We start from the raw sequence: 13,916 nt of genomic DNA on the forward strand, positions 1-13,916 counted from the left end.
ATAAATATTATAATTAATAATATTCATTAATAAAGAGTGAAACTCTATCTCTCTAACAAATCTAACTTTAACTTAAACTCAAACGTTGATAAATTATTTCCAAATTTGTGAGGTTAATTATGAATACTAGAAAAGCAATATAAACCTCAATATTTTAACATCTGAATTATTCTTTTGATATTCTCACGCTACATTCTACAACCTTCTTCCCCCAAAACTCAAAACTCAGATCATTTAAATATTATCCACCAAAAAAAAAAAAAAATGCGTAGAGAAAAACGGAAGTCGATATCAGATAGCTGCTGTCACCTCCATCTTCTTCGTCTTCTTCGCCAAGACTCCTTTCTTTCTTTTTTGCTCAAGCTCCTTTCTATTTGCTTTCGTTTTTTGTCTTCTCAACCTTATTTTCTTTTGTGTGCCTTTGCCTAATCAAGCCTGTGAAGCTTTCAAATTTAAGTGTATATGTCTCAGCCACGTCCATCAAGTGTTAACTTCATGCGCTTGCATTATTTATTTTATTATTTATATTATTTTATATTTAGTATTGATTGTTTATTTTATTTTTTATATTATTTTATATTAAGTGCGCATACACTTATCAAAAAAAAAAAAAAAGTATTGATTGTTTATTTTATTAATAGTGCTATCTCTTTTGACAGTTCATCTGATAGTAGTGATTTTAAATAGTCATGTATTTGTTTTGTGGTTTACAACGACCACTATTAATGTTTTATAATTTTAATTTACATTTAGCCTTTTGTTTTGTTTCTCTTTTTGTATTAATATGAGACCTTTTTTTTCCCGTTTGTTTGTGTTTGGATATAATTTAAGCTTATGAGTTGTATTTTTGTTGTTGGATGGGTTAACATATTTGCTATTGTTGTGGTTCATCTTGATTAATTTGTTCTTTAAATTTGTCTTTCATACATTTATTAAATAATTGAGAATGTTAAACCTTCATTACCAATAGCTTTCCTGTGTATCGCGCGGATTAGCTACTAGTATATTTTAAAGGGTTGCCCCCTAAAGCCTAGGAGCCTAGGAATAGCCCCGTCCCTAATTGCATGGACATTTGGCTAATAACTATATTATAATTCTAAATTGCGTTGTCTAAATAGAACCTTTGGAACCGTTTATATTTCCTTGCCTCTCTTACTCTCTGATATATTAATCAAGACTTTTCATTCAATAGTTGATTTCAATTTTTCTTAAATTAGATTGATCTTGTGGGAATTAAGGAAATTTCAAAGTTAAGGTTAGGTTAATGCCCTGATTTTGGGTATTTTTTTGTTCCAATTTAATTTCTTCCAACTATCATTAAACCATGTAGTTGAGATCTTAGATTGAAGATTTAAACTATAAATTGAGCCGAATATTATTTTTTAATTATTTATTAAAATTTAAATCTCTGCTTTTAGGGTTTGGTTTAAATACAAAGGACACGTTTGGTACGTTGTAATGGTCATTACAGCATAATAAGATTTTCCTAAAATACTACTATTGCACACCTTTGGCATAATGGTCATTCAATTTATACTTCAGGAGGGAGCTTTACACACATATACATTTTGACTTTGACCAAATTTGAGGCTTTTGATGATTTAAATTTCTTTATGTAAAATCGAAGATGCATATGGGAAACTGCAATGCCCAATTACAGGTTTGGACCTTTCATTGGATATGATGATCAAATGCTAATAATTAATTAGAATTTGTGTTTGTGATTAAAAGGGTATTTTCCCTTAAGTTGGGGTATTACCAATTAAAATTTTTAAAATGAGAAGCACCTAATATGAAATTGAATTTCCTAATTGACTTGTGACATGTTCAATTTTAAGTCTTTGGTAGATTAGAAGAGGCAAGAATTGTTTTTGGGCAGTGAACTTGGGGAAAGTGTCCACTACTTATTTGTAAACTTAAATCCATGGGGGGCATGTTTTAGTTTGTATTAGTCCTGACTACACAGACTCACTGTTTTTGTTTGCTGCATCTAAATATGCCTCTGTGATATAGATGCTTTAACCAGTGACTGTTAGCTAACTTATAGTAGTACTTGCCACCACTAGTCTTCTTCTTCTTTTTTTGGAACTCTTTTTTTTTAAATTTTTATTTATTTAATATATATATATATATACTGGCAAGAACTCCAAAAACAGAAGCATGACTTGTGTTTGCATGAGACTTTTTGAACCACCATTGGAATAGTCTTGTTTGACTGCTTCATTTTGCATTGAACAATTAATATCTTTAGTTTTGGATTACTATGTCACTATTTTTGGTATCTTTCAATTATTTAAAGAGAAGGGTGATCTCTTTGGCTTCGTGGCAGCCTAATTATCACGAAAAAAAAATTGAGATTAAATTTTTTATTTATTTGTTACATAACATTAGATATTAAGGGATTTAAATCAGTAAGGTTAACAAAAACAATCATTGTATCATATTCAGTTTCATCTCCACTTCTCTTTGCATTGTCTTTCTTCATTCTTGTTTTTGGTATCTGGTTTGATAATCATGGCGAGTGCAGAGGTTTTTCTCTCTGCTTTCCTTCAAGTGCTGTTTGACAGATTGGCTTCCCGCGAGTTCATAGACTTACTGCACTAACGGAAGTTTGATGACTTGCTAGAAAAGCTGAAGATCACAGTGCTGACTGTCACTGCATTGCTTAATGATGCTGAGGAGAAGCAATTCCATAGCCCTGCAGTGGAGAAGTGGCTGCACATGGCTAGAGATGCTCTTTATGATGCAGAGGACATATTGGATGAGCTTGCTACTGAAACTCTGAGATGTAAGCTGGAAGCTGAATCTAATCTGATTCTTCTGAGACTTAATAATTGTAGAAATTGTAGTTCTCTGCCACCACTTGGGCAACTACCCTCTCTCAAAAACCTCACAGTCGAAGGAATGGATAGAATAAAAAGAATAGGGATTGAGTTCTGCAGGGATGGGTGTTCTTCTGCTATGCCTTTTCCATCCTTGGAGACTTTAAAGTTTGACAGCATGCTACAATGGGAGGAGTGGTCTTCTTCTGGAGTTGAAGGGAGGGATATTGAGATTCACAACTATCCTAAGCTAACAAAATTGCCACACCACTTTCCTGGATTGAAAACGTTCCATCTGCATGCATTTGTACGTGTAGCCATTGTATTGCAGATTATCATCTTGTAAAGTATCTGATGATCCTGCCAAAGATTCCCATCCTCATAAGAAGAAATGCCTGCCTGCTAGCTGTGCTGTGCTATGGATCTACCACTGTTATATGCTAAGCAGCAGCTTAAAGAGGAGAAAACAGAAGATTTTTGACCCAAGATAATCCAATAGCTTGCATAGTCATCATATAAGATTTTTGTTTTCTTTTTCAAATTCCAGTTTGATTTATACGCATACACAACATATATGCTACATATTAGATTCTTGCTTGTAGGTTCTTGTTGTGCTGTCGACATAGGAGGAAAAGTGATAAAACTTTCACATATGGTGTATTCCTTTCTCTTTACTTCAATTGTGGTACTGGACACAATGTTTTGAAGTTTTAGTTTCTTTATCTCCGGGGTTCTTTTACATCATCAAGTTATTCTTTGCTGAACTGCAGAATATAATGTCAGCATTTTGTGCTTGAACATACTCTAAATTTTATGCTTATGCAGGTCACACATACCCATTAAATATTGGATCCAAACAGCTTGCATACTTTAAGAAGAACATCTACCAATGGTAACTTACAAGGAAGAGGACGGTATAATTGGTTACCTGATGCTATTGGAAGCTATATACATCTGCAGATTCTTGGAATTTCTTTTAGATAGAAAAAACCAGTAATGATGTCAATTTTCAGGCACTGTTACTACTTGTAGGCATGTTTCATCTAAAAATGGCCAGGAGTGTGTTTGGAACTGAACTTGGGGAATTCTTCACTATTTATTTGTTGAATGTGCTTATACAGCTAGTAACTGGATAATTCTGCTGAAAAGATTTTTTATATGACAAATAGCATGGGCAGCAGAGTGTGTGAGGAACATGTTATTGTTTGCATTTTTCCATTCTCAAGAGGCTCATTGTCTTTGGAAAGACAAACAGACTCTTTTAGGGGTTGGAGTTCAAGTGTTTAGTGTATAATAGAAGCAGTGGAATGGGAGATTAGTGGTGGGAGTAAAAGAGTTCAGTCTGTAACAAAAGGTGGAGTTTTAGTGCTAGAATTTTGTGAAGTAGATTAGTTACACAGTTTACACTTATTCACAGCATCTAATTCCTCAGTGATAGTGTTTTTGGTGTAATTTTATGTCTGTAATTGTTTTTGACCACTAACCCTCAACTTTTGGGGTTTAGCAAATCATGTTCTCAATAGAACCATCTGGAAGGCTTTTCATAGTAGTGTTGCCAAGAAAATCTTTAGTCTTGTATTCTTATTTTCAAAATATAATTTTCCATTGCCAAAATGTTAATCAGGTTCACTTGAGTCGATTGTATGTCTCTGTTTCCAAGATTCCTAATGATAGATCAATAGCATTGGAAAAGTACCGACAAAATCTAAATTCAAGAATATTTCGGAGTATATCCAATCAAACTCATTTAGAAAATGGTCAAATTCTTGATATGTAACAATCACAATTGATATTACATAAATTGCCTAAGCGATATGTTTCCAATCAAATTTTGAATCTGAAAACTGGAGCTACACAGTTCTCTCCATTGCTCTTCATTGTACCAATTCACACATGGAGGTCCAAACTTGATATGAAGTTAAATAGAACAGGCTAGCAGGACAGATATCATTGCTGCTTGTTGGATGTAAGTTTAGCTCTTTGGAAGCTTTGGTTGTAGAAGGTCAAATTTGGTTGGTAGCAGCCACCTTAGATCTTAAAACCAAGCCTATAAATATAGTATTCATCAATAGGATGATGTCAAGCAATTGTCAGGTATGTTATTGTTGGAAGCCTACATGTTGCACTTATTGTGTTTGAAAACCTGCAAAATAGATTGAATTTAAACATCATTCAGGATTGGAGGTCCAAATTTTATGTAGGAAACACAACTCATATTGAACAAAACTAAACCACTGAGCACTCTTTTGTTGCCAAGAAAATCTTTAGTCTCATTATTATTTTCAAAATATAAATTTCCATTGCCATGCTCAGTTGAGTCGAGTGCACATTTCCGTTTCCTTAGATTCCTAATGAAATCTCAATAGCATTGGAAAAGTACCAACGAAATACAAATTCAAGAATATTTTAGATTACATCTGAGCAAACTGATTTGGAAAATGATCAAGTTCTTGAATGTAATAATCACAATTGATATTATACAAATTTCCTAAGCGAAATGTTTCCAATCAAATCTAGAATCAGAAAAATGGAGCTACACAATTCTCTCCATTGCTCTTCATTGTACCAATTCACAAAAGGAGGTTCAAACTTGATATGGAGTTCAAAAGAACAGGCAGGTAGGACAGATATCATTGCTGCTTGTTGGATGTAAGTTTATCTCTTTGGAAACATTGGTTGTAGAAGGTCAAATTTGGTTGATAGCAGGCACCTCAGATCTTAAAACCAAGCCTATAATTATTGTATTCATTAATAGGATGATGTCAAGCATTTGTCAGGGATGTTATTGTTAGAAGCCTCAGCATGTTGCATATATTTTGTTTAAAACCTGCAAAATAGTTAAGATTTAAACATCATTCAGGATTGGAGGTCCAAATCTTATGTAGGAAACACAGCTCAATTGAACAAAACTATCAACCACCGAGCACCCTGTGGTTTGAAAACACGTACTGGTAATTTCTGGTAGTGACAAGACACAGCCTCAAGAATGACCTTGATCTTTCATGGAACAAGCACCTGAGTCATCTTGGAAAAGTTTCCCCCTCTATGCCTCTCGCATGACACTCTCAGCGTAGGACAATTTAGAATTATTGATAGTAACAATGGAGTTGCACATCCCCTACTGGTGAGGACTGCAAGGACAACAAGATCAATGATGTGCTGAGTCTTTTGAACTCTCTGGAGTGTGGAAGAGAAGAAAGTACCAAAAATCTGGAGAGGACTGACTGTTTTCCATCCACCATCAATTCCCAAAGCTTAGAGAGAGGTAGTTTGTTGACCTGAGAATGTATACAACATTTAAACAGGTGCATATGGAATTTACAAAATGTACTTGCCACTGTGGTAGTATTGCACATATGTTTAAATAACAGAATGCATGATTGTCGTTTGGTCATATCAAGCAAGGTCATTGATGCAAATAACATAAAAAGAATAAAATAAATAAAGAAGACAATCAAAGGCATATAACTTGGCAGTATCAAACACCAAAAGGTTCAAAAATAGTAAGTAAAAATGATGATGAATTTTTTTAGTTACAAAAGATGTTCCCATAAATGCTAATCTAATCTGAAAATAATGACAAATTGTTGGAACAAGATGAGTTTACCACCTTTAATTTCATGATCCATCCAGCATGGATTTTTTGTGTTTCAAGAGTTGCAGGAAAACATAGTTTTCATTATCGACAACAAAACAAGAATTCCAAGCAAGGACCTCCAGCAGAAAAGACTCCATAAGTTGATTTCTTCATGATTAGACACTCCAACAAGGGATGTCATACGAAGGCCTATCCACCCACATATGATGTGTCTGTTACATCTGGAATTTGACATTTAGATAATTATACGGATGAGCATTCAACCCTGATTACTTCTAATAATTTTAATACCATTTTTTACTGTCCATGAGAACATTTTACTACTTTTATTCCATTTCTTATTCATAGTAGAAGTAATTACTGCTTTCCTCTCTTGAGAAGAGCAAAGTTAGATGATAAGAATGGAAGCACAGTGTGAAGCTGACCTGCATTGTTCAATCAAAAGAACTTCTCTCATGAGAAGTGATTTTAGTAAAAAAAAATGTGATAATGGAAGCTACAATTCTGCACTAGGTTCCACCTGCCGCTTGTCAAATATGGTCAAATAGCCTGCCATATTTCTCAAGACAAATGTTACAATCACATTTTGAACTTCTTATAGTCTAAATTGTTAAAAGAAACAATCTGTTAGTCATTAAATACATAAGCTTAAGGGAAAAAGAAAAAAAAAAAAAAAACTACCAGAGACTTGTCAATCCCTCAATCTCCCACTTGCTTGTTGTACCACCGGAAGTTTGGACACAAAATGAAGGAGCTGAATAATGCTGCAGGTCCCTCCAATTGGAATGTTGGCGAAGGAGTCAAGCAACCATAGATCCTCAAGATAAGAAGACTTTTTAGTGACCTGGTAGCATATTAGAAATTTAGGAGTGTGATTGATGTAAGAGGACAAATAAGCACTGATATCAAGCCAAATAGATGCTGGGCTTGTGTTGTGCTTGTTGAAAAATTGAAGTGAATCTGCATAAGAATTCCACCCCTTTACAATTTCTGGCTGTAGTTTGAAACCTCTCATATCTGTTTTATCAGTTTTAAAAATCATTTAGAAAAGTAGTAAACTAACTTCATACTAAGCTGGATGTAAAGAAGTACCTGACAATAAAATTGAGTTTTGTTGCTAGCTATCTCTTGTGTGGAGTGAAACGGGGGATGGGGAGGCTTGAATTGTGCTTGGCCTTATACCCTGATAATTTATTTTCTGACTCATGAATGAGAAACTATAGACCTTCTCATGTAACTGAACAATATTAATGCCTCTTTCTGGGTTGCTCAGTTAAAGTTTATCCTGCAAAAACAAATCAATAAATAAAACATTCACCAGAATTTTATTGTTCTCTTATTAGATTTAAAGAGGCAAGGATATCAACAATTGCAAGAAATTATTGATTTAAGTGTACAGAAATTGAACATCAATTACATTATTTTCAATTAGTGGGGAAGACAAGGAAAAAAATTTTAAATCAGGGATATCCTAGTAGTGACCAAATGAATTGAAAAGCAATGCAATAATAAATGAGTTGAGATTTTGGGCTGACGGAACATTAAAAGAAGTATTTAAAAATGATTTGAAAATTTTCAGCATTAGAGAAAAAATTTATGCTACACAGTTTTATTTCTTATTTTAGTCACACAAGCATTTAATAAGAAAAAAAATGTTGCACTGATTTTCCAAATATGTTATTTCTTAAATCTATTTCAATTTCCTCCCTTGTAAGTTACATGCTTTCCTCTCCAAAATTAAAAGATATAAGAGGAAGCATTAGGGAATACTGACCAGCATCATTCAATCAAAAGATTGTCATGCATACTGTTTGTAGGTATTAAAGCAACACTAGCTTCAAATACCCCATTGTCCACCTGAAATTAATAACCTGCCATATTGTGCCCAAGTCAATAGCCAATATCACAAAAAGTACTCTGTAGTCTGTACTTGTAAAAAGAATTCATTAATCATCAAAGACATATATATGCTAGAAAAAATTACCATCTAGGATAATTATTCCTTCAAAGTCTGTGTCTCACACTTCAAATGTCCAAAGGTGAAATGTAGTGAACGGAAAATGAAGTAACTGCAGCTATACCATTATGAGGAAAGAAGGATGAGCTTTCTACAGGTGACTTGAAAACAGATTAAGAATTCAGTAGTTTGTACAACGCAAAAGGACCAGCAGCCAGGTAGCACAAAAGTGATGCTTGGAGCCTGGAGGATTTGTTAGTGACACTGCAAAAGAATAGGCAAAGAACTTAGTATCTACATTGACATCCCCACATTGAAAATCAAATAGTTTATAAAAATCATGTAGCCGTACCATTATTTGAAGCTTCCATTTTTTTTTTTTTGCCTAAAATTTCCTAAGACCCAGAGTTTTTTTTTTTTTTTTTTTTTTTGCAATTTATATATATATATATATATATATATTATATTTTAAAAATAACTCCAACATTGGAGACTTCCAAGTATATTTAATACTAGAAAGCTTTACTCTTGTTGTGGATGTTCAGGAGATATGCTATGTCTAGCTTATGATTAAGGAATGTGATATCTTTATATACATAAAGGACCTATTCTAAATAAATCACTATACAGTCAATTTTAATTGTTTTTACAATTATACACAATGATGAAAAATATGCAAATAAATAATTTAATCGTTGACCACTATTAGCTATATAATCCTGTACACCTCCAGACAAATAATTTGAAAAATCTTTTCTCTATTTTTATTGGTTGAATAATCAGTGTCAAGCTTCTCAAAGAATTTAAGAAATATATTGTAAGAGGTTATCAAAAAATGTTCATGCTGCCTAAATCAAACGTGCCATAAGAAAAAGCCCCAATTTTTTGAAAAGGAATTGCAGGTGATAACAAACAAATACTCCCAACTTGATGGTGCATTTATAAATACAAAATTACCTGATCTGGGCAGAAGCGCTTGTTGACTCATAGCTCATGTGATCAATTCATCGTCAATCACTATGTTGGGGATGTGAGCAATTTTTGGCCATTCTTCCCCTTTCTCTCTCTCACACCGTTGTTTTAGAAGAGGGCAGCCTTTGAGAATTAGAGAAGAAAGGGAGGTGGGAAAGCCCTCTTCTGGTAAGTACTGGAGGTTATCGCAGTCACCAATATACAAGGTTTCAAGAGAGGTGAGATGTTGAAAACCCTTGAGTGATTTTAGATTTGGAAATCTTCTAATATAGATATCGGTAAGAGTGGGAGGCAGCCACGCTTCCTCCGGAAAGGACTCCACTTCTTTACAGTTTCTGGAGATATAGATATAGGTAAGAGAGTGAAGATCTTGCAATCCCCACTCCATGCGACGGGAAAATAGTTTGTCGCAGTCCCAAACACTAAGTGTTGCTAAATTTAAGGGCAAACCTCCCTCAGGAAACGATTCCAGTTCTGGACACCCACCGACTGTCAAAAACTCAAGGGATGGGAGTATAGTGCGCATATTTTCAGGCAATAACTTTAACTTGTTGCAATAATTGATCGTCATCGTTGTCAAATTAGGGGCGCAGATACCTCCACTAAAAAAGGATACAAAATTAGGGGAACACCGAATCGCCAAATAAGAGAGAGAACTAACATCACGGTAAGATTCCTCTGATGCGAAAAGAGATTCAAGAGTTTTACTTTCAAACACTTGGAGAGATTTGAGTTTTGGATACGCATCTAAGGGAAAAGACCAGAGTGAGTCAGAGTCATCCCTTATTTCCAAACTTTCAAGAGAAGGATAGCAATGGCCAGTTGTGATCTGAAATGCTCCTTCGATTTCAAGTGATTTTAATGTAGTAAGTACACCACTTCGTGGGACTGTGAGACACGTCATAATTTCCACAAAAGACTGCAAGAAGATGCGACCTCCTCTAATTTTGAGGTCATCCAACTTGGGTGGTAATTCCTTCAACACAACCTTGTCACAATCACTTAATTGCAATGTATTGAGAGTCGGAGCTCTAGGAACTGAAGCAACAAGTTGCTGACATTTTTCAATTTCAAGTTTGATTAAAGAGGGAAGCTGACTGGGTAGACCACCGCTTAGCTTGGGACATTCAATTATGCAAAGCTCTTTGAGAGTAGAGAAAACTCCACCCTCATCTTCATATTCGCCTTCAAATAAAAACCATTCCTGCCACTCTGGCATGTCTTTAAAGCTTAATACTTCAAGGGATTTAAAAGGCTTAATTGTAGAAGAACCATCCCCATAGAACTCACGATCCACACGCAATACAAAATGAAAACCTTGAATATAGAGTTTCTTGAGGACAGGTAGGTGCCCAAGTGAAGGCAATGATGAGCAATACTTACAATTGGCAAGGCGTATAGACACCATATTGGAGAAAGAACAATCTTCTAACCAATTTGGAAATTTTGTACCCCCGTAATCTTCAATGGTGAGAGACTCCAATTTCGAATGAGGACACAATTGCTCAAGAACATCTCTTGCATTTTCTGAACTTTCATTGTCAAAGCCACATTGAAACACTAGCTCAGATAAGTACTGCTTATCCTTCAAATTAACCTCCCTTGCATCTCTAGCATGATGAACATTTTGCAAGTTAAAAATGGACAATGCTCCAGAAAGATGATGGAGCTCCCCTAACTCCTTAATACTAGACCCAGTATCTTTGCCCACAACAAAAGCAGTTAATTTCACAAGATTTCCCAATTTACCCATATGCAGTGGCATCTCTTTCAATTTTGTACCAACTAAATCCAAGTGGCGCAAGTTGACTAATCTCCACATCTCAGTAGGCAACTTGATAAGGGAGTGACAGCCTGACAATAACAAGGTTTGCAAATTATACAAAGTACATAGAGAATTTGGTAACCATTTAATTGAAGTGTCACTGAGATTTAAATAGCGTAGATGTTTCAAATTGCCAATAGAATTAGGCAACTCCCTCATGTTTCTATAGCTAGAAAATGAAAGAACTCTTAAGCACTTAGATGTCAACAACAAATCATCTATCATCATCATTGATATCCTTTTTAACCACCATTGAGATTGTGGCAAATCTAATCCAAGGAAGGTTCGCAAACCCTTGGCCTTGTAAGACACCTTAAATTTCTTAGAGGAATCATATTTAGTTCTAACATATGACAAATGACGAGTCTTTCTTGTGATTACACAAGACTCATCAATCTCCAGCTTGAAACAAAATTCTCCAGCTATAAACATTGCCAAGTCATTGATTAAGTCATGCATTACAAAACTTGGATTTTTGTTACTTGACTGTTGAAAAAACGATCTAGATACTAGATCATGAAAGTATTGTTCACCTGTTCTTTCCATCCTTTCATTTCCTTCGAATTGTTGTAATAAATCTTCAGCCATCCACAGTAGGACTAATTCCTCCTTTTTAAATTCATAATCCTTCGGAAGGATTGAGCAATATGCAAAACAATGCTTCAAATGTGGGGGAAGGTAGTGGTAGCTCAATCTTAGAGCTGGAATGATACTATTGTTTTCTATAGGTAAATCCCATTTATTACTCTTCAAAACCTCTGTCCACTTTGTTGGATCTTCTTCAAACCGCAGCAAACCCCCAAGTGCTTTTGCAGCTAAAGGCAAGCCTTTACACTTTTGGACAATTTGTCTACCAATTTTCTCAAGAATGGGAAATTTACTAGAGCTTCCATTTTTAAATGCATGTTTTTCAAATAAGGACCAACAGTCTTCGCTTGACAATTCATTTAGAATATAAGCTGAAACTGAGCCTACATTAGATGCGACTATTTTACTGCGTGTTGTAACAATAACTTTAATCTCCAGTGCCCCACATCTGAAAACTTTGAGTAACTCAACTGAATCTTCATATTTTTCATTCCAAACATCGTCTAAAACTAGGAAAACTTTCTTCCCATTAAATTTCTCTCTGATTTTATTTTGCAGCAAATTTATGGTTTGAATGTCACAAGCAGATGAAGTGACCTCTTCAAAAATAGCTTTTGCTATCCTAAAATAATCATAATTTTCCGAAACGCAAACCCAAGCTTTGAGATCAAAACTCTCCTCGACTCTCTTGTCATTGTATATAAGTCGAGCGAGAGTTGTTTTACCAACCCCACCCATACCTACTATGGGAACAACACATATACCATTAACACTTGCATCATCTGATTGGAACATATCAAATATCGCCTCCATATCCTTGTCTCTGCCAAACACACCATATTCTTCAGGGCAAGAAGTTGTCAATGGTCGTGATGGTACTTGTGCAGCAGTAGCAACCTTTTCTAGACGGAGAACATCCTTTTGTTTTGTAATAGATTCTAGTTGTTCTAGAATGTTTTCTAGTTCGGATTGTATCCTTTTGTCAAATGAATTAACAAAAGTAGAGAAAAAATCCATTACCTTACTAGTACTAGTGGATTCAGCTTCTAACTTGCATCGCATAGCTTCGTAGGCAATCTCATCGAGGAGGTCATCCGCAACATAAACAGCATCTTTGAGCTCATCCAGCCACTTTTTCACAGCTGGGTCTGTAATTTGCTTCTCCTCCGCATCATTGAGCACAGCACCAGCAGACATCAGCTCTAACTTCAGCTTCTGCACCAAACGATCAATCAGTTTCCTTCCGTTGAGATAGTCTAGGACCTCGCGAGAAGCCGCTCGGTCAAACGCCACCTGAAGAAATGCTGAGAGAACAGCTCCACCCACCAAAGCCCCAGCCATAGTCTCTGTTCTTGGTTGAACAAGCTTGAAAAAAAGAGTTGAGAGAAGAAAGTGCAATAAGGCAGAAAGCAGTTTGTGATGTAAAAGTCTAAACTTCTTGGCAGATTTAGATTGATAGAGATCCTTTTTCTGAGTTCATGGGTTGCACATGGACAACCTAGCCGCCTGCTTGACTTGACCTAACACACGTGAATGATCAATAAACTATGATGGGAGGTGGAGACATGTCCAATATGATTGGCAGAGAGTCAATAATATAATGAGATGTAATCGTATTCGTTGGAAGAAAGTCCTTGCCAATTTCTATGAATTTTTTTTTCAATTTTGAGAATCTTTCCACATGCTTACCTTAGTGAAAACATTTTTTTTTCCAGATTAATTGATGAGGGCCACTACTCTCTAGGAATGTGGCAGCAATGGTAGAATTGAAAGTGCATGCTCTTTCGTTTGGTTTCTAGGTGACTAAATCCCAAAGTTATATATTTAAATATACAATGCAATACGCTTATGATAGAATTTCTGTGAAAAATCACTTATGTACCATCTTCAATCAAATCAAAAGTGATGTGTATGCATTCTTCTTACTTTTGCCAATATTGAAAACCATTATAATAATCGTTAACTTTTTTTTTTTTTTTACTGAGAAGAATAATAGTCGTTATTAACTTGATTGAGTCGTTTTTCATTTTTCTTTTAATCAATTTACGGGGGAAAAAATTAAAATAGTAAGAGAATAGACAAAAAGGATCTATTTGTTATGATATCAAGATTTATGTACAAAATTGGTGTGAAAAAACGTTATATTATTGTAGT

The 13,916-nt window shown here is 34.9% G+C and overlaps 1 protein-coding gene across 5 annotated transcripts; it reads right to left on the reverse strand.

Moving 5' to 3' along the window:
• Positions 1 to 4,568: 4,568 nt before the first annotated feature.
• LOC142617363 (putative disease resistance RPP13-like protein 1) lies at positions 4,569 to 13,431 on the reverse strand. 5 transcript variants are annotated; one of them, XM_075790188.1, is made up of 9 exons: positions 9,335 to 13,431; positions 8,405 to 8,641; positions 8,195 to 8,291; positions 7,513 to 7,705; positions 7,102 to 7,264; positions 6,846 to 6,969; positions 6,433 to 6,641; positions 5,772 to 6,100; positions 4,569 to 5,649 (listed from the first exon to the last, which is right to left on the reverse strand). In XM_075790188.1, the coding sequence occupies exon 1, from the start codon at positions 13,101 to 13,103 to the stop codon at positions 9,369 to 9,371; it is 3,735 nt and encodes a 1,244-aa protein (XP_075646303.1). In that variant the 5' UTR covers positions 13,104 to 13,431; the 3' UTR covers positions 4,569 to 5,649; positions 5,772 to 6,100; positions 6,433 to 6,641; positions 6,846 to 6,969; positions 7,102 to 7,264; positions 7,513 to 7,705; positions 8,195 to 8,291; positions 8,405 to 8,641; positions 9,335 to 9,368. The 5 variants fall into 5 exon arrangements, with proteins under 5 accessions (XP_075646303.1, XP_075646304.1, XP_075646306.1 ...); XM_075790189.1 differs by having other exon boundaries at positions 6,846 to 7,022; XM_075790191.1 differs by lacking the exon at positions 8,195 to 8,291.
• Between the last annotated feature and the right edge of the window lie 485 nt (positions 13,432 to 13,916).

This window comes from Castanea sativa, chromosome 11, assembly GCF_040712315.1.
Source record: "Castanea sativa cultivar Marrone di Chiusa Pesio chromosome 11, ASM4071231v1".
NCBI lineage: Eukaryota > Viridiplantae > Streptophyta > Magnoliopsida > Fagales > Fagaceae > Castanea > Castanea sativa.